Source organism: Gobius niger (genome assembly GCF_951799975.1).
Source record: "Gobius niger genome assembly, chromosome: 13".
Classification (NCBI taxonomy): Eukaryota; Metazoa; Chordata; class Actinopteri; order Gobiiformes; family Gobiidae; genus Gobius; species Gobius niger.
Genome location: NC_136864.1, coordinates 1,574,607 through 1,591,654, shown reverse-complemented (window position 1 = coordinate 1,591,654; position 17,048 = coordinate 1,574,607). Strand labels below are relative to the sequence as shown.

At 44.8% G+C, this 17,048-nt stretch overlaps 2 protein-coding genes across 3 annotated transcripts in view; both read left to right on the top strand.

Moving 5' to 3' along the window:
* Positions 1 to 221: 221 nt before the first annotated feature.
* On the top strand, positions 222 to 6,580 carry rbm8a (RNA binding motif protein 8A). The gene is made up of 6 exons (XM_079569344.1): positions 222 to 334; positions 1,974 to 2,033; positions 2,131 to 2,208; positions 3,508 to 3,644; positions 4,250 to 4,386; positions 6,356 to 6,580. Exons 1-6 carry the CDS (start codon positions 268 to 270, stop codon positions 6,402 to 6,404), a joined length of 528 nt encoding a protein of 175 aa, XP_079425470.1. The 5' UTR covers positions 222 to 267; the 3' UTR covers positions 6,405 to 6,580.
* A 1,588-nt stretch (positions 6,581 to 8,168) lies between these two features.
* The window catches only part of otud7b (OTU deubiquitinase 7B), a 41,755-nt gene continuing 32,875 nt past the window's right edge, over positions 8,169 to 17,048 (top strand). For both annotated transcript variants that reach the window (XM_079569333.1, XM_079569332.1), the window contains exon 1: positions 8,169 to 8,368. The gene's annotated coding sequence lies outside the window, so the exon portion shown is untranslated. The remainder of the gene's footprint in view (positions 8,369 to 17,048) is intronic.

The following is a 17,048-nucleotide window of genomic DNA, read 5'->3' as shown; positions in this document are numbered from 1 at the left end:
GTCAATTTCTTGTGACATTTTTTGTGACATTTTTGCCACTTTTTCGTCAATTTTTTGCCACATTTCCATCATTGTTTTCGTCTCAGTTCTGTCTCTATTTTCACACTTTTTCCAGAAGCTTTTGGATTGGGGTAAAGCCAAACTGGAGAACATATGCTCGGTTCAGGCGGGGGTTAAGAGGCTGCAGAGGCTGGTAGTGACCGGTAGGGGGCAACATTAACACTAACGCTTATCTGCGCTCGCGCATTTCTCTCTCGGACAGACAAGATGGCGGACGTGCTGGACTTACATGAGGCCGGAGGAGAGGACTTTCCTATGGATGAGGATGGTGACGGTACGTACGGGCGGACCCGGGCTCCGGGGGGGACACTGCGGACCTCCGTGACCCGACCCCCGCGTCTGAGGGTCTGATGGCGGCTCCAGAGCGGCCCAGGTCCCGCTTAAACCCGGGGCTGCGGGCCGAGCATGCTAACAGGCTAACGGGCTAACATGCTAACGGGCCCATTCATCCGCGCTAGCATCCGCAAACAGAGCGCTGTTTACTTTATAAAACAGTGGAAATGGTGCACAGAGAGTCTGCGTTAGTGTTGTGGAAAGTCTATCTAAACGATGTTATTGAGTTCTGTTCGTAAAGCGTTTGTTTTGGGGCTAATTGTGTCCAAACAAGGCTTCAAACTCACACAATCAGAGCTAAAACGAGACGGAAATGGAGCTAAATACGAGGAATTGTGTAGTAGAACCTTTCCACATAATAAGTTCCGTGGATTGTGTCGAGCTCAGTCAGATGGAAGACTTATAAATGTCGGTCAAACAGAAAACTCGGGTTATTCGCCTGTGAGTGGTGCGTTCATGGCCCTCGTGCGCAGGAGGATTTATGACCATTTTCCTTGTGTTCGCACCAGAACGAGCAGCTCCCAGTGGAAAGAGCTGGACATGCGTTTATTTTAGTCTGGATTTTTTACGACTTTCATATTATTATTATTAATAATAATAATAATAATAATGCATTGGTTTTATATAGCGCTTTTCTGGACACTCAAAGACGCTTTACATTGCATTATTCATTCACTCCATGCCCGGTGGTGATTAGCTACTATTGTAGCCACAGCTGCCCTGGGGTAGACTGACGGAAGCGAGGCAACCAGTCTGCGCCATCGGCCCCTCCGACCACCACCAACCACTCACTCACTCACTACATTCGCTAGGCTTCCTGGTGTTACTAAACGGTCTCCCATCCAAGTACTGACCAGGCCCTTCCCTGCTGAGCTTCCAAGGTCTGATGGGATTGGGCATCACAAAGGCGGTGTATATATATATATTATACAGCAATGGAAGCTCTACAGGAGTATATATACACCTTTACCCCCGCCTTTAAGACCTGTCTGGTCTTCCCCCGTGCCTTCAATCACGTAAACACAGCGCAGAAATAATAATAATACCAGGAGTAGTTCGAAATCCGCGCAGTAATCATCACTTTACTGCGCGGACGCCAAACTACTCCTGGTATTATTACGCCTTACAATATAGTTCCCCCTTTTATCCGCTTAGAAAATCCACATTGTTTAATTGTGTGTAATTATACTTTGTAGTGGAACACTTCACGTAACCATATTTAAATAGGGAAAACGTGGAAGAGCTTGGTAGCTTCTATCTTGACCTGTTTTGGAGCTAAATGCTAACGCCGTCTGCGCTGTGTTTACGTGACTGAAGGCACGGGGGAAGATCAGACAGGTCCTAAAGAACTCGTCACAGCTCAGGTAAGAACATATCTCAGTGTGGAAAAACGGTGGCCACAGGGACAGGGAAACGTTCACAGAAATACTTCCAAACTGGCCTGTAAGTTCATGACATTGATGCAGATGCTTTAGAATGAGAAGAATATCTGAGTTTGCGATATACTAAAGGGGGACAAAGCTAAATCTCTAATCTGAAAGTGTCCTCCTGTGTTAACTCATCTCTCGTCTGTTCCTCAGAGAGCATCCACAAGCTGAAGGAGAAGGCCAAGAAGAGGAAAGGGCGTGGCTTTGGCTCAGGTGGGTTTTGTTTGTTTAATAGTGGCTCCTGGAGCACTGTAACATGACTGACATCTGTAAATGACCCGTCCACTCTGACCTTTGACCCCGTTTGCAGAGGAGGGGGCGAGGTCCAGGGTCAAAGAGGATTACGACACGGTGGAGCAGGACGGAGACGAGCCGGGCCCTCAGAGATGTGAGTGACGCTCGAGCCTTTAGTTTTAAATCTGACATGAACTGGGGGAGATGTAGTTCACAAGACACATTGATCTATGGAAGATAGCGAGTTAGTAGTAGAAAGTTGGATAAATGTATAAAAAAAATGGGTGGAAAATTGGGGAAAAACCTTAAAAAAAAATGGGAAAAGGTTGCAGGAAAGGGGGAGGGCAAGAAAAAAATGTGTGGAGAAAAAAAATGGGGATAAAATTTTAAAAAAAATGTGTATTTTTCAACAAAAAAATATACTTATTTATTTTTTGGGGGAGAAAATATAAGTGTGTAAAGTGTATTAAAAAAATGGGTGGAAAACTTTATAAAAATGGGGGAAAGGGGGGGGGGGGCTGGGCAAGAAAAAAATGGGGATTAAAAACCAAAAATGTAAACATTGAAAAATTATTTTAAAAATGGTGGGAAATAAAAAAAATGGGAGAAAATTGGACAAATGTAAACATTTAAAATGAGTGGAAAGTGTTGTAACAATGGGGCAAAAGGTTAAAAAAATGGGAAAACGTTATGAAAAATGAGGCGGCAAAGGATGAAATATAATGGGAGAAAAATGTAAAAAAAAAATAGTAGAAAATTGTATAAATGTAAAAAAAAAATGGGTGGAAAATGTTATAAAAATGGGGGGAAAACCTAAATTTTTTTTGGAAAAAGTTAAAAAAAAATGAGGAGGAAAGGGGGGGGCAAGAAAAAAATGTGGGAAAAAAAAAATGGGGATAAAATTAAAAAAAGATGTATTTTTCAACAAAAAATGTAGATATGTTTTATTTTTAAATGGGGGGAATTCCAAAAAATGGGAGAAAATTTGACAAGTGTATTAAAAAAAAATGGGTGGAAAACTTTATAAAAATGAGGTATAAAATGCCCCGGCTGGGCAAGAAAAAAATTAGGGTTTAAAAACAAAAAAATGTAAACATTAAAAAAATTATGAAAAAATTATTTTAAAAATGGTGGGAAATAAAAAAAAATGGGAGAAAATTGGACAAACATTTAAAATGAGTGGAAAGTGTTGTAATAATGGGGTAAAAGGTAAAAAAAAATGGGAAAATGTGGGGGTAAAAAACAGAAAAATGTATTGAATGTAAAAAAACAATGGGGGTAAAATAAATAAAAAAAAGTAAAAAAAAAATTTTTTCAAATGAAACAACGGGGGAAATTGGGAAACACAAAGTTATAATAAAAATGTGGAAAGTGTCTTGTTTTCTCTGATGGCGGCTCAGCCCGTGCATGTGTGCCTGTGCCTAACCGCTGTGCCGTCCCCGTCCCGTTTCAGCGGTGGAAGGCTGGATTCTGTTTGTGACGGGCGTTCACGAAGAGGCCACTGAGGAGGACATCCACGACAAGTTCTCAGAGTTTGGAGAAATCAAAAACCTGCACCTGAACCTGGACCGACGGACGGGTTACCTCAAGGTACCACCTCACCCCCACCTCCCTCCCCCCCTCACTCCCCCCTCACCTACCCCTCACTCCCTCTGCCTTTAGAGCCGACTCAGTTACCGACTAAACTCAGATTCAAACGGACGATACAATACACTAAGAATTGTTTTGACAAACCTTATTACTCAGTGGTGGAGTGACCCCGTCTCTGGTGACACCTAGTGGTGATGTATCATTAGTACAACAACACAGTGGTGCAGTAATGACCACATGTTTGATATCATTGCCTTTAACATAAGTACATTTTCCCTGTGACCTGTTACTTAAAATAAAACAAGTTCGTCTTTACCAGTGGATCTGATGCTTAGTTGTTTCTGGCATTTGTATTTTTTAATATTCTAAAGAAAAGTGGAAAGATCTTGGACCTGTTTGTCAAGGGCTTTTGTCATAATTATATCGACTTCCACAAATGAGATGATCAGTGTTTATCGTCTGTACATTTATTTATATTTTTGCCACATTTCCCTTTCCCACAGTAGGTTTTGTTCCACTGTGTTTCATGCTCAGTGTTGGGATGTTTCCAGATTTAGTGCTTCTCACACAGCGGCCCCTCTGAGCCTCTGCGGTTTCTGTTCCAGGGCTACGCTCTGGTGGAGTATGAGACGTACAAAGAGGCGCAGGCGGCCATGGAGGGGCTGAACGGCCAGGACCTGATGGGACAGCCCATCAGCGTGGACTGGGGCTTCGTGCGCGGCCCCCCCAAGAACAAGAGGAGGTGAGGACCACAGTATCTCACACTACACACTGACCTTTAACTATGGCTGAGGATCATCACAAACACTTGGTTTACTCACAGACGCCTGAACGATGCTCTTTACTTCACCCAGACTCACATATTAAAGTTCCTCTGTTTCTTTTGAACCTGCATCATTTATTTGAGCTAAAAAAATCATGACGTTCTTTAGCGCCGCCCCTGGACCCATCAGGCATCATTATTTATTTATTTATTATTTGTTTTTGTTTACACTCCCATTTCAACACGTTTACAAACCGCACAGACAGAAAACAGGCCTTGGGTAAACATGTTTTAAGTCAATACATGCCTGTTTACTGTCAGAGCCGTGGGAACTTACTTTGGTCAGGGGGTGCTGAGGGACAAGATTGACCTAAAAAGGCTTTCTCTGTGCTTATTTTCTATTTAATAATATATAGCTGAGACCCGGCCTTCGGCCGGGCCTCGCTAGTCTCCACATTTGATATTCTGAGATTATGAGTGATTACAAAGAAATGTCCAACCCGTCACACAGTTCAGCTGTAGACCAGTGGTTCCCAACCCATTCCAAAAACTATGGCCACTACAAATGTTTAAAATAATGAATGCTAAAAATAATTTCAAACAAACAGCAATTGGAGTGTTTGATGCGTCGTACTCCTTTCTTATTAACTACAACGACAATATGCTATGTTATATGCTAAACTCAGGGAATAGAATTCAAGAGACAGTGGAATAATTATGGAGAAATATTAGGGGTTCAGCTGTAACGGTTTGGGTCACGGTGCAGGAGCCGAGGTTTGGTGCATCACGGTAGTGCACAATCAAAAAAATAATGAGTAGGTTTTGAACTGAAATAGCCTAATGATCGTTATTAGACAGTATTTATAACCTTACAATAAAAATGGCAATGCTTTCAAAGCTGCTTTAGAATAAAATGTACCTCTGGGCTCACAATACGTGAAAGCAAAATAGAAAACAAATGGTACAGCAGCAAAGTAAAAAAATAGAAAAAAACTACGCAGTGCAGGCCATGCGCTCGTTAAGCGGTAGTTTCATTTTTGCTTTCACTCACACGGAGGATAAATCAGTCGGAGCAGCGCGTTTGATTAGAGGCTCGTGTTTGAGCAGGTTTTGGACAGGACAGACTTAAACAAAGACACGCAGATGTGTTTTGGAGGATGTAACTGTACCTGTGCGGAGCGGCTGCAGCTGCAGTTTAGGGTGAGTGACGATGACACACATCACCCTGTTTGGATGCGCGCGCGCACACATACACGCCTACACACGCACGCGCACACAGCCCTGTTTGGATGCACGCGCGCACACATACACGCACGTACGCACACACGCGCACACACACAAACGCGCGCGCACACACACACATCGCCCTGTTTGGATGCGCGCACACGCACGGCAGTCAGATCTCGTGCACTCAAAGTCGGTATGGGAAATAAACATGGCGGCGCCCAGGCGGCGGCCATTGAGATAGCGTTTTCTATAATAGATACTGTATATATATATGTGATACACAAACCATCCACCAGGGGGTGCTGCAGCACCCTCAGCACCCTGGGTTCCCACGGCCTTGTTTACTGTTCAAACTAGGGAGGCACCGATACCACTTTTTGTAAAACCGATACGAGTACTTTGATTTAAGTACTCGCCGATACCGAATATCGATACGAGTACAAGGCATTTTCTTCAACGTTCTTACTTTTTTCACAGCAGATTGGTTTGTAATTAGTTAATTTACTCATGTACATTTCCTTAAGTAAAGTCGGCGACACATTTAAGAGCAGTTATATTAGAACTGTGCTGATTTCGTCATTTTTTTTGTCACTTTTTTTGTGCCCTAGTTCAAACTGTGCAGACGTGTCTGTTTCTGATGGTTCTGTTTCTGATGGTTCTGTTGGTTCTGTTTCTGATGGTTCTGTTTCTGATGGTTCTGATGGTTCTGTTTGTCCTGCAGGGTCGGTGGACGCAGACGCAGCCGGAGTCCAGACCGAAGGAGACGCTGAACTTCTGTCTCCACTTCGTCAACTCCACCTTTTACTGTGTTTGTTGCTGACGAAGTTTTTGTTTTTTTAGTAAAATTCCTGAATACTTAATGTTTTCTATTTGAACCGTTTTGTGTCTGAAATGTGAAATGTTCTGTTTAACATTTATACCAAACTCAATTTTATTGTTTGAAAAGAAAAAAAATAAAAGTTTTAAAACCCCACATGGTCCTCGTCTGGTTTGATTCTTTACGTGTCCGAAACCCGGGCTGGACCGGGATCAGAGGAGGACTCGGTCTGGGCTAAAGTCTGGGCTCAAGTCTGGGCTCAAGTCTGGGCTCAAGTCTGGGCTAAACCTGGGCAAAAGTTGGACTAAACCTGGGCAAAGTCTGGACTAAACCTGGGCAAAGTCTGGACTAAACCTGGGCTAAAGTCTGGACTAAACCTGGGCTAAAGTCTGGACTAAACCTGGGCAAAAGTTGGACTAAACCTGGGCAAAGTCTGGACTAAACCTGGGCTAAAGTCTGGACTAAACCTGGACTAAAGTCTGGGCTAAAGTCTGGACTAAATCTGGACCAAATCGGGACTAAATCTGGACCAGATCTGGATCTCGACGTCCTCACTTGGAGCGGCTTCTGTTACTTCCTGTTTGTTTCCCTCATCACTTTACCCCAGTCACAAAACACATTCTCAAGTTTGGCTTTACCCAAATCTAAAAGCTTAAAACGAAAAAGCAACAAAAACATGACGAGTGTTTCTGTAAGTCTTGGCTTTCAAATCGGGCTTTCCAGTTGAGAAGCTTTGAGATTTGGGTAAAGCTGAACTGGAGAAAAGGCGCTCGGTTAAAGCTGTGGATGTGCATAATATTAGGGCTGTCAAAATTAATCGCGATTAATTGCATAAATCGGAAAAATTATTAATTCCGATAAACCTCTAAGAACAAGGAAAGCGCAACAACAAAAACAAAACGAAGAATAAGAGAAAAAAATGACCAAAGTGAGAAAAAAGTGAGAAAAAAATGACAAAACAGTGAGAAAAAATGACCAAAAAAAAAGAAAAAAAAAAGTGAGACAAAAAATGAGAAAAAAGTGTGAGAAAAAAATGACAAAAAAGTGAGAAAAAATGACAAAAAAAAGTGACAAAAAAATTACAAAAAAGCAATGGTAAAGGGGCAAAAATATGACAAAAATGCAACTAAAAAAGAAAAAAAGAGGATAAAACAGCAATGGAAAAAGTGGCAAAAAAGTGACAAAAAAGTGACAAAAATGTGACGAAAAAGTGAGAAAAATGTGATAAAAAAGTGTCAAAAATTTGAGAAAAAACAAACAAAAATATGACAAAAATGTGACAAAAAAAACATCTAATAAGTGACAACACTACGGCAACGACACAAGGGAAAAGATCCCTTTACACCAGTTTTGTAGGTCTTAGCTTTCAAATGAGACATTACATTGGGTAAATCCGAACTGGAGAAAAGACAGTCAGTTAAGGTGGGGGGCAAGAGGTTAAAAAGATTGATCTATCGACAGCCTTGATAAATATATAAATATATAAATATATAAATATATATAAATTTATATAAATATATATAAATATATAAATATATAAATAAAGGTTCCGCTCCGGGTCCAGCCAATGGCCGCGCACATGTCCGCGTCTGCCTTCACTCCCATTTGTGTTTACTCATCCGTCACAGCCCTGGAGGCGCCTGATTGGCGGAGCGGCCCGTCCGTCCTCCGCGTTCCCCTCGGTGATTGGTCCGTGCGGTGGAAGAGGCGGGACAAAGCGGAGGCAGTGTTGTTGTAAGTGCTGTAGAAATACTTTGTCGGCGATGGGCCGTTTACTAAATGTTCGCCTCGTTTGTTCTCGGGAGATGCTCAAAAGTTGGATTTAGACGCTCACGCGCGGCCATGTTTAAAGCACCGGCGGACGCGCCGCGGGAAACTTAGAGAATGCCGAGTACGCCATCTGCGCAGCCGTTTACGGTAAGAAGTGGAGGATACTTGAGCTGGCTAACGCTAGCTGCTTATTAGCCTGGCTAAAGTAGCCACCTGCTAACGTTATATAGGCGTTCGTGCTTGTTGTGATGTATAAACATGTTGCCTGTCTGCTTTAATCCCTCGTGCACATAAACGCTAGCATGTCCGGCTCCTCGCGCTGTTTGAGCAGTGAGCTAACGGAGCAAATCCCATTTGAATAAGTCTAATACGTTTATGTAACAGCGTGTGTATTGTTAGTTTGTGTCAGTCTCTCCCGCTGCGATGTCACTCGTAGTTCAGAGCCTTTAAACGCCTCCAGAAGCTTCTGTAGAGACACAACTGTCCGGCCGGGGCTGCGCCACAGGAACCACAACAGGAGAGGCAACAATACTTCACAGACAGGACCTCACGTCACTCACGTTACTCCCTTCATAAGTGTGACCCCTGTGACCCCGCGCGGCCCTGCAGGTGCTCCCACAGTCACGTGATCACAGGTGCTCCCACAGTCACGTGATCACAGGTGCTACAGAAACAAAGACCTGGCACATGTTTACTACAAAAACAAAGACCTGGCACATGTTTACTATACTCAACGTTTGTCACTGCAAACCCAAAGCATCTCTGGGCTCCTGATTGGGCCACAGGCAGAGAGTTTAAAGTGATAGTCTGGAAGTCTAACCTCCGGCTCACATTAAAGGGGGGGTATTATGCAAAATGGACTTTTTCAAGCTTTCCATCATGTTATTATGTCATTCCCTCATTAAAAACATGGCTGAAGTGTTGCCTCGGCACATTCACGTATTTCTGAGTAATCTGTAAAAACTCTGATGGCGGCCATTTTAGGGATAGGTTTGCCTGAGTCCTCCTAGGAACGCCCCCACCTCCTGGAGACGCCTCCGAGCTTTCGTCACCAGCCGAGTAACCAACCACTGCTCCTCAGCAGAACCCCCTCCCCACTGATGCCACAGACAGCGTGTGGAGGGGGCGTGTCTGAAAGGCTCAGAGGTTCTTAACCCCTTAACTCCCGCCTGAACCGAGCACATTTTCTCCAGTTTGGCTTTACCCCAATCCAAAAGCTTGAGGCTCGCTCTGTGTCAGACTTTGTTGGTACAGTTTTGGTAAATGATCAGTGTCAGAGTGAGGCTCACACCATGTGAGGATCTTTGACGTGTGGAGTTTTCGCTTTCGTCAAAGTGCAGTGAGTTTAGAAAAGTTTATCTGAAAGAAACCGAGTCCTGATGTGGATCTGACTCTGCAGCTCAGGAGGGAATAATGTCTTTTCTCTCTTTTATCTCTGCTTAAGTGGAAACTGTGCTCAAAACACGAGGTTACAGACGACGCTGCTGCTCCTGGGTCGCCTCTGTTGTGTTTTTGGTCTTTTTCCTGAATGATTCTTTTAATACACGTTATTTTTATTGAATTAAAATAACAAAGGTATCGAAAAAAGTACCGTTAAGGCACCGGAACCGAAAAGCAGGAATCGTTAAAGTACTTGCTATCGGTTCCCATCCCTGTGGGTAACCGGACCCGGACTTGGCGGAGCCGTGTGAGTGAGCAGCGTTGGCCGGACCGGACCGTAACCGGATTCAGAGTGAGCCCGGCGTGAGTGTTTCACCCCCTGGTCCTGCTTTGATAGAAATAATATAGAAAATCCCTCATTTCCGGATCTCGGCGACTCATCACAGTCTAGTCTCCTCCCGCGTTGACCAATGAGACGAGCTCTTCCTGTGAACCGGCCTGTCGGGTCCAATCAGGAGGGAGGGGGAGGAGCTTGATCGTGTACTTTATGAGCTCTGTTCCTGCTCTCCTCATTTCATAAACGAAGAGGCTTCCTGGTTAAAGAGGCAGGAGCAAACTTACAGACTGTCACTTTAAGGAGACAGTGGGGACGCACGTTCTGCTCAGTTTCATTCACACATTGATTGGAAACTTTACTAATCCATAATAAGCGTTAGTTGCAGCTCTCGCCTGTTTACTGTTTATACTTTTGTCCCCACATAAGAAACCACTATTTTACTATTGAATTGTGTTTATTTCTCACATTTGTTTCTAAGAGCAGAATGTAACAAGTACATTTGTGTTTTGTGAGATCAATAAAGTTGATCTTCTCTTGAATCGATCAGACAGAGTGTTTAAGTCTAGGGTTATTTTCGTAATCGATTACAGAGTATTTTTACAGAGCTTGGAGCAAAGTGCTGCTGCTTGAGGACGTGATGAGTGAACTTAAAGTGATTGTTTGTAGGAGGCTCGATAAACAAAACATGCAGCCTAACTTTAAAAGTACAACATGATCCTGTCCAGGGCTGAAACAACTAATCGATTAATCTACGACTAATCCATTATTGAACTATTTTAGTCATCGATTAATCGTTTTCTGGTTCACACAGACTCAAATAGAGCAAAAATTACATGAAAATGTTAGCCTGGCTAACACCAGACTAAAATCACAAGTGATATTTAGTCTGGTGACACCAATTCATTTTCTCGTAGGAGAGGTGTGGTTTACGATCGTCCATACTCGTTTATTGGGCGATACGAAAAAAGAAAAACAAATCTATCATGCGTCTGCACGAGGCCCCAGCCAATCATATCATCGTATGAGACGACACATGACGTACCCGCTGTAAACTTTTGAGATAAACTATTTAGAACAAGGTCTAAAGCTTGATCGCAAAATACCATCGTGTCTGCTGCTGTCATGTTGGATCCGTAAATAAACTTGTTTTATTTGTTTATCCGTAAATAAACTACAAGCTTCCGTATATCGAACAGTGCGTCATCGTCTCGCCGTCCCTCCTCGTTCTGTGATTGGTTCCCAAATCCACCGGAAAATTTGGGCCATGGTCCCCAGGCTGTTGTGTTTTGTATGTGAGCTCAGGGGCACGTTTGGTTCTCATGGCCCGCGGCTCGTGCTTTGTTCCACACTGGTCAGATTCCTGCTCGCTGCTTTGTTCCACACTGGTCAGATTCCTGCTCCTCCCGACACACGAGTGGATCTGCTTCATTCTCAGACTTTTGGGAGAAGGCGGTAACGAGAAACGACGGCTTTATTTGGCTCAGCTTTGTGACACTTGTGCCAAAAGAATCAGAAATACAGGAGAGTTTGGGCGTCAGGAGAGGATCAACTACGAGGAAACAAACCTCTGTCGTTTAGAGAAACACTCACTTTGGAAAGTATTGTTCATGTATTTATAAAATTACAAATGGGCGACTGCAGAATAATGAACATTTAGGCCAATTTATTTCAAAACTGACTTATTATCCTTTTCTATCACACCGAACCGTTCCACCCCTAACCAGTACATGCCTTTCAGTCATGTGACTTCTGTTGTTATGGCGGCCATTTTAAATACCAAAGTAGAATCATGCAGTACGACAACATGTAACAATAACTTTACTCAGGATGTAAAATAAATCAAGAAGAAAACAGCAAAAACACGACTCCAGAGACGCACGTTTATGTGAAGAAACCAGTCAGTCAGTGCTTAAGAAGTTAGCTTGCTACCGGTTAGCATTTAGCTTCAACAGCTCAGCTTCGACCTCTCCAAGAGAAAGCCCTGAACCACAGGATACAACAGAGGTCAGAGGTCAGAGCTGTTACTGTAGTATTTCCTCAGTGTTCATAGATGTTTATAGAGCTCCACAGTCCCGCCCCTTGCAGTCCTGTTGCTCCGGTCCGGAAGCAAAAAATCCCCGTCTCCACGACCGTCGAAGAGTTTAACGTCACCGCAAAAGCTAATCAGCGATGTAGCAACTCGTGACCATAAAATGTTTGATTTCAATCCAAAAAGAAGACTTGATGTTGAAGAAAAGGCAAAGGTACAAGGCTGTGACATCATTCACTTCCTGACTATAGAAACTCCGTATCCCAAGAGCCATTGCAACATCGCGCCCGCTGGTCAAGGCAACCAGGTTTTCAGCAAACACGGCCAGTTTCTTTTACTTTGCAGAGAAAAGTTCTACATTATTTCACTATTAAACAATCTGAATCTGCTAATGGGAATGAAAATGATGGTGGTTCGTTTAATTGGATCGTTGGGAACATTTTTTTGACGTTTTTCTTACTCTCAGTGTTAGATCTGGATAAAACGTAAACTCTCTGCCTGCATTATGTTTTAAAAGCCTCGTAGTAGATCATGGGACTCCCGAGCATCCTGGGTAATGTAGTTCTAGGACGAAGGCTCGCAGTTAAACTAGATGGATCTCAGACGTGCTTTTTTCACCTGCGTCTGACTCTGCGGTCGCTTTAGAACCACAGAGCTGGATTCAGCCCAAGAGTTAAAGACTTTATTCCAAATCAATACAGTCTCAAAGCGAGGGGGGTTTTACTTGCGGACCGGAGAGGAGGTGGGACTGTGGAGAGGAGGTGGGACTGTGGAGAGGAGGCGGGACTGTGGAGAGGAGGCGGGACTGTGGAGAGGAGGCGGGACTGTGGAGAGGAGGCGGGACTGTGGAGAGGAGGTGGGACTGTGGAGAGGAGGCGGGACTGTGGAGCTCTATCGTGTTGAAGTCATTGACAGTTGATTGACAGTTGCTAACCGGTAGCATGCTAACGTCTTGAGCAGCATAAACACTGACTCAGACTCTGACATGACAAACTGTAAAAAAAATCACAGAGAAAGACATTTTCTGTCTATTTGTATGTGTCCTGTGTATGAAGCTTCTGTGATTGTTTTGAATTAGGGCTGTGCAATTAATCAAAATTCGATTACGATTTCGATTACAACAGTAAACGATTACAAAATGTCAATTTTTTTTCAATTTTTTTTTCAATTTTTTTTCAATTTTTTTTCAATTTTTTTTCAATTTTTTTTCAATTTTTTTTCAATTTTTTTTCAATTTTTTTTCAATTTTTTTTTTCTTCTAATTTTTAATTATTATTTTTTTTCCCAATTTTTGTTTTTTTTCAATTTTTTTGTTTTTTTTTGCAAAGCAGACTTGCTTTATTTCACGGCGCTGGGATTATTTTTCCTTCGCTTTTCACGTGCCGTGGCTCATGCTTTTGTCTGACAAAAAAACGAACGGCGCTGTGTGATGATGTCATCAGGCTGCGCTGCTCAGTTTGCTTGCGCAGGTGTGAGGGCTGGCCAGCAGGGGGCAGGTGTGAAACAGGGAGCTCTCTTTAATCAAGGCAAACTTTGTCATTTTTTGGCTGGATTTTTGTCACTTTTTTGATGGATTTTTGTCTTTTTTTTTATGGATTTTTGTCTTTTTTTTGATGGATTTTTGTCACATTTTTGATGGATTTTTGTCACTTTTTTGATGGATTTTTGTCACTTTTTTGATGGATTTTTGTCTTTTTTTGATGGATTTTTGTCATTTTTTGGCTGGATTTTTGTCATTTTTTGGCTGGATTTTTGTCACTTTTTTGCTGGATTTTTGTCTTTTTTTTGGCTGGATTTTTGTCACTTTTTTGCTGGATTTTTGTCACTTTTTTGATGGATTTTTGTCACTTTTTTGATGGATTTTTGTCATTTTTTTAATGGATTTTTGTCACTTTTTTGGTGGATTTTTGTCATTTTTTTGCTGGATTTTTGTCACTTTTTTGATGGATTTTTGTCACTTTTTTAATGTATTTTTGTCTTTTTTTGCTGGATTTTTGTCTTTTTTTTAATGGATTTTTGTCTTTTTTTTTGATGGATTTTTGTCTTTTTTTGCTGGATTTTTGCCTTTTTTCTGCTGGATTTTTGTCACTTTTTTGATGGATTTTTGTCTTTTTTTGCTGGATTTTTGTCTTTTTTTTAATGGATTTTTGTCTTTTTTTTTGATGGATTTTTGTCACTTTTTGATGGATTTTTGTCATTTTTTGATGGATTTTTGCCTTTTTTCTGCTGGATTTTTGTCACTTTTTTGATGTATTTTTGTCACTTTTTTATGTATTTTTGTCACTTTTTTGATGTATTTTTGTCACTTTTTTGATGTATTTTTGTCACTTTTTTGATGGATTTTGGTCACTTTTTTGATGGATTTTTGTCACTTTTTTGATGGATTTTTGTCACTTTTTTAATGTATTTTTGTCACTTTTTTGATGTATTTTTGTCACTTTTTTGATGTATTTTTGTCACTTTTTTGATGTATTTTTGTCACTTTTTTAATGGATTTTTTGTCACTTTTTTGATGTATTTTTGTCACTTTTTTGATGGATTTTTGTCACTTTTTTTGATGTATTTTTGTCACTTTTTTGATGGATTTTTTTAAAGGCAACAAATAATCGTTTGAATAATCGTGATTTCAATTATGACAAAAATAATCGTGATTATTATTTTTTCAATAATCGAGCAGCCCTATTTTGAACTGTGGGCCTTTATTTGGGGCAAACGTCTGATTTATTACAGTAAAAACTCTCCGGTTGAGTCGGTCCCGGACCTTCACCGAGCCGGTTCCTGCTTCAGATGCCGATACTTCCTGAAAACCTTAACTGAACTTGTGACCTGACGGAGACTCTGCTGTATTTGCGTCGGAAAGCGGAGCCTCAGGTCACGCAAACACCGGAGCCGCGGTTGTTGTTTACGGGCGCGTCGCCGTGGTTACCGGTCTTTAAGGCCCGTCGGACGGAGCCGTGATTAATCTGGCGGCCGCCGGTGTCACACACATCTGCTTTGGAGAGCGGTGAGGCTGGACGTGCACTGTGTCTGCGAGCCGGATGAGTCATGAGCAAACATTTCACTAGGAGGGAGAGGAGGAGAGAGAGAGGAGGGGAGGAAGACGAGGGGGAGGAGGGGGAGGGAGAGAGGAGGAGAGAGAGAGAGAATAGGAGAGGAGGGAAAAGAGGAAGAGCGCTGGAGGAAGTTTCTCCTGTTTCAGTAAACAGATTTTTATTTATTGTCTGTTTCCTCCATATTATGTTCACACAAAAAAAACACAGCTCGATGTTTTTGCTGTTGAACCCAGTGCATAATTACACCGCGCGGCTTAAAGGTGCATTATGCAACTTTTTAAATATGAAAAATAGTTGATATTTGTGGGTATTTGACCTTGTAGTGACCCAGTGTCACATAAAACAATAACCTGAGCCCTCGGCCCGTGTCCCGCTTTAGCCCCGCCCTCCGCCCTCCGCCCGTGTCCCGCTTTAGGAGTCTGTAACTGTGGCCCCGCCCTCGGTCCGTGTCCCGCTTTAGCCCCGCCCTCGCCCCGTGTCCCGCTTTAGCCCCGCCCTCGGCCCGTGTCCCGCTTTAGCCCCGCCCTCGCCCCGTGTCCCGCTTTAGCCCCGCCCTCGCCCCGTGTCCCGCTTTAGCCCCGCCCTCGCCCCGTGTCCCGCTTTAGCCCCGCCCTCGCCCCGTGTCCCGCTTTAGCCCCGCCCTCGCCCTGTGTCCCGCTTTAGCCCCGCCCTCGCCCCGTGTCCCGCTTTAGGAGTCTGTAACTGTGGCCCCGCCCTCGGCCCGTGTCCCGCTTTAGGAGTCTGTAACTGTGGCCCCGCCCTCGGCCCGTGTCCCGCTTTAGGAGTCTGTAACTGTGGCCCCGCCCTCGGCCCGTGTCCCGCTTTAGGAGTCTGTAACTGTGGCCCCGCCCTCGGCCCGTGTCCCGCTTTAGGAGTCTGTAACTGTGGCCCCGCCCTCGGCCTGTGTCCCGCTTTAGCCCCGCCCTCGCCCCGTGTCCTGCTTTAGCCCCGCCCTCGCCCTGTGTCCCGCTTTAGCCCCGCCCTCGCCCCGTGTCCCGCTTTAGGAGTCTGTAACTGTGGCCCCGCCCTCGGCCTGTGTCCCGCTTTAGCCCCGCCCTCGGCCCGTGTCCCGCTTTAGGAGTCTGTAACTGTGGCCCCGCCCTCGGCCCGTGTCCCGCTTTAGGAGTCTGTAACTGTGGCCCCGCCCTCGGCCCGTGTCCCGCTTTAGGAGTCTGTAACTGTGGCCCCGCCCTCGGCCTGTGTCCCGCTTTAGGAGTCTGTAACTGTAGCCCCGCCCTCGGCCCGTGTCCCGCTTTAGGAGTCTGTAACTGTAGCCCCGCCCTCGGCCCGTGTCCCGCTTTAGGAGTCTCTAACTGTGGCCCCGCCCTCGGCCTGTGTCCCGCTTTAGGAGTCTGTAACTGTGGCCCCTGCCCTCGGCCCGTGTCCCGCTTTAGGAGTCTGTAACTGTGGCCCCGCCCTCGGCCCGTGTCCCGCTTTAAGAGCCTGTAACTGTGGCCCCGCCCTCGCCCCGTGTCCCGCTTTAAGAGCCTGTAACTGTGGCCCCGCCCTCGCCCCGTGTCCCGCTTTAGGAGTCTGTAACTGTGGCTCCGCCCTCGGCCCGTGTCCCGCTTTAGGAGCCTGTAACTGTGGCCCCGCCCTCGCCCCGTGTCCCGCTTTAGGAGTCTGTAACTGTGGCCCCGCCCTCGCCCCGTGTCCCGCTTTAGGAGTCTGTAACTGTGGCCCCGCCCTCGGCCCGTGTCCCGCTTTAGGAGTCTGTAACTGTGGCCCCGCTCTCGGCCCGTGTCCCGCTTTAGGAGTCTGTAACTGTGGTCCCGCCCTCGACCCGTGTCCCGCTTTAGCCCCGCCCTCGGCCCGTGTCCCGCTTTAGCCCCGCCCTCGCGGCCCGTGTCCCGCTTTGAATCTGTAACTGTGGCCCCGCCCTCGGCCCGTGTCCCGCTTTAGCCCCGCCCTCGGCCCGTGTCCCGCTTTAGGAGTCTGTAACTGTAGCCCCGCCCTCGGACCGTGTCCCGCTTTAGCCCCGCCCTCGGCCCGTGTCCCGCTTTAGCCCCGCCCTCGGCCCGTGTCCCG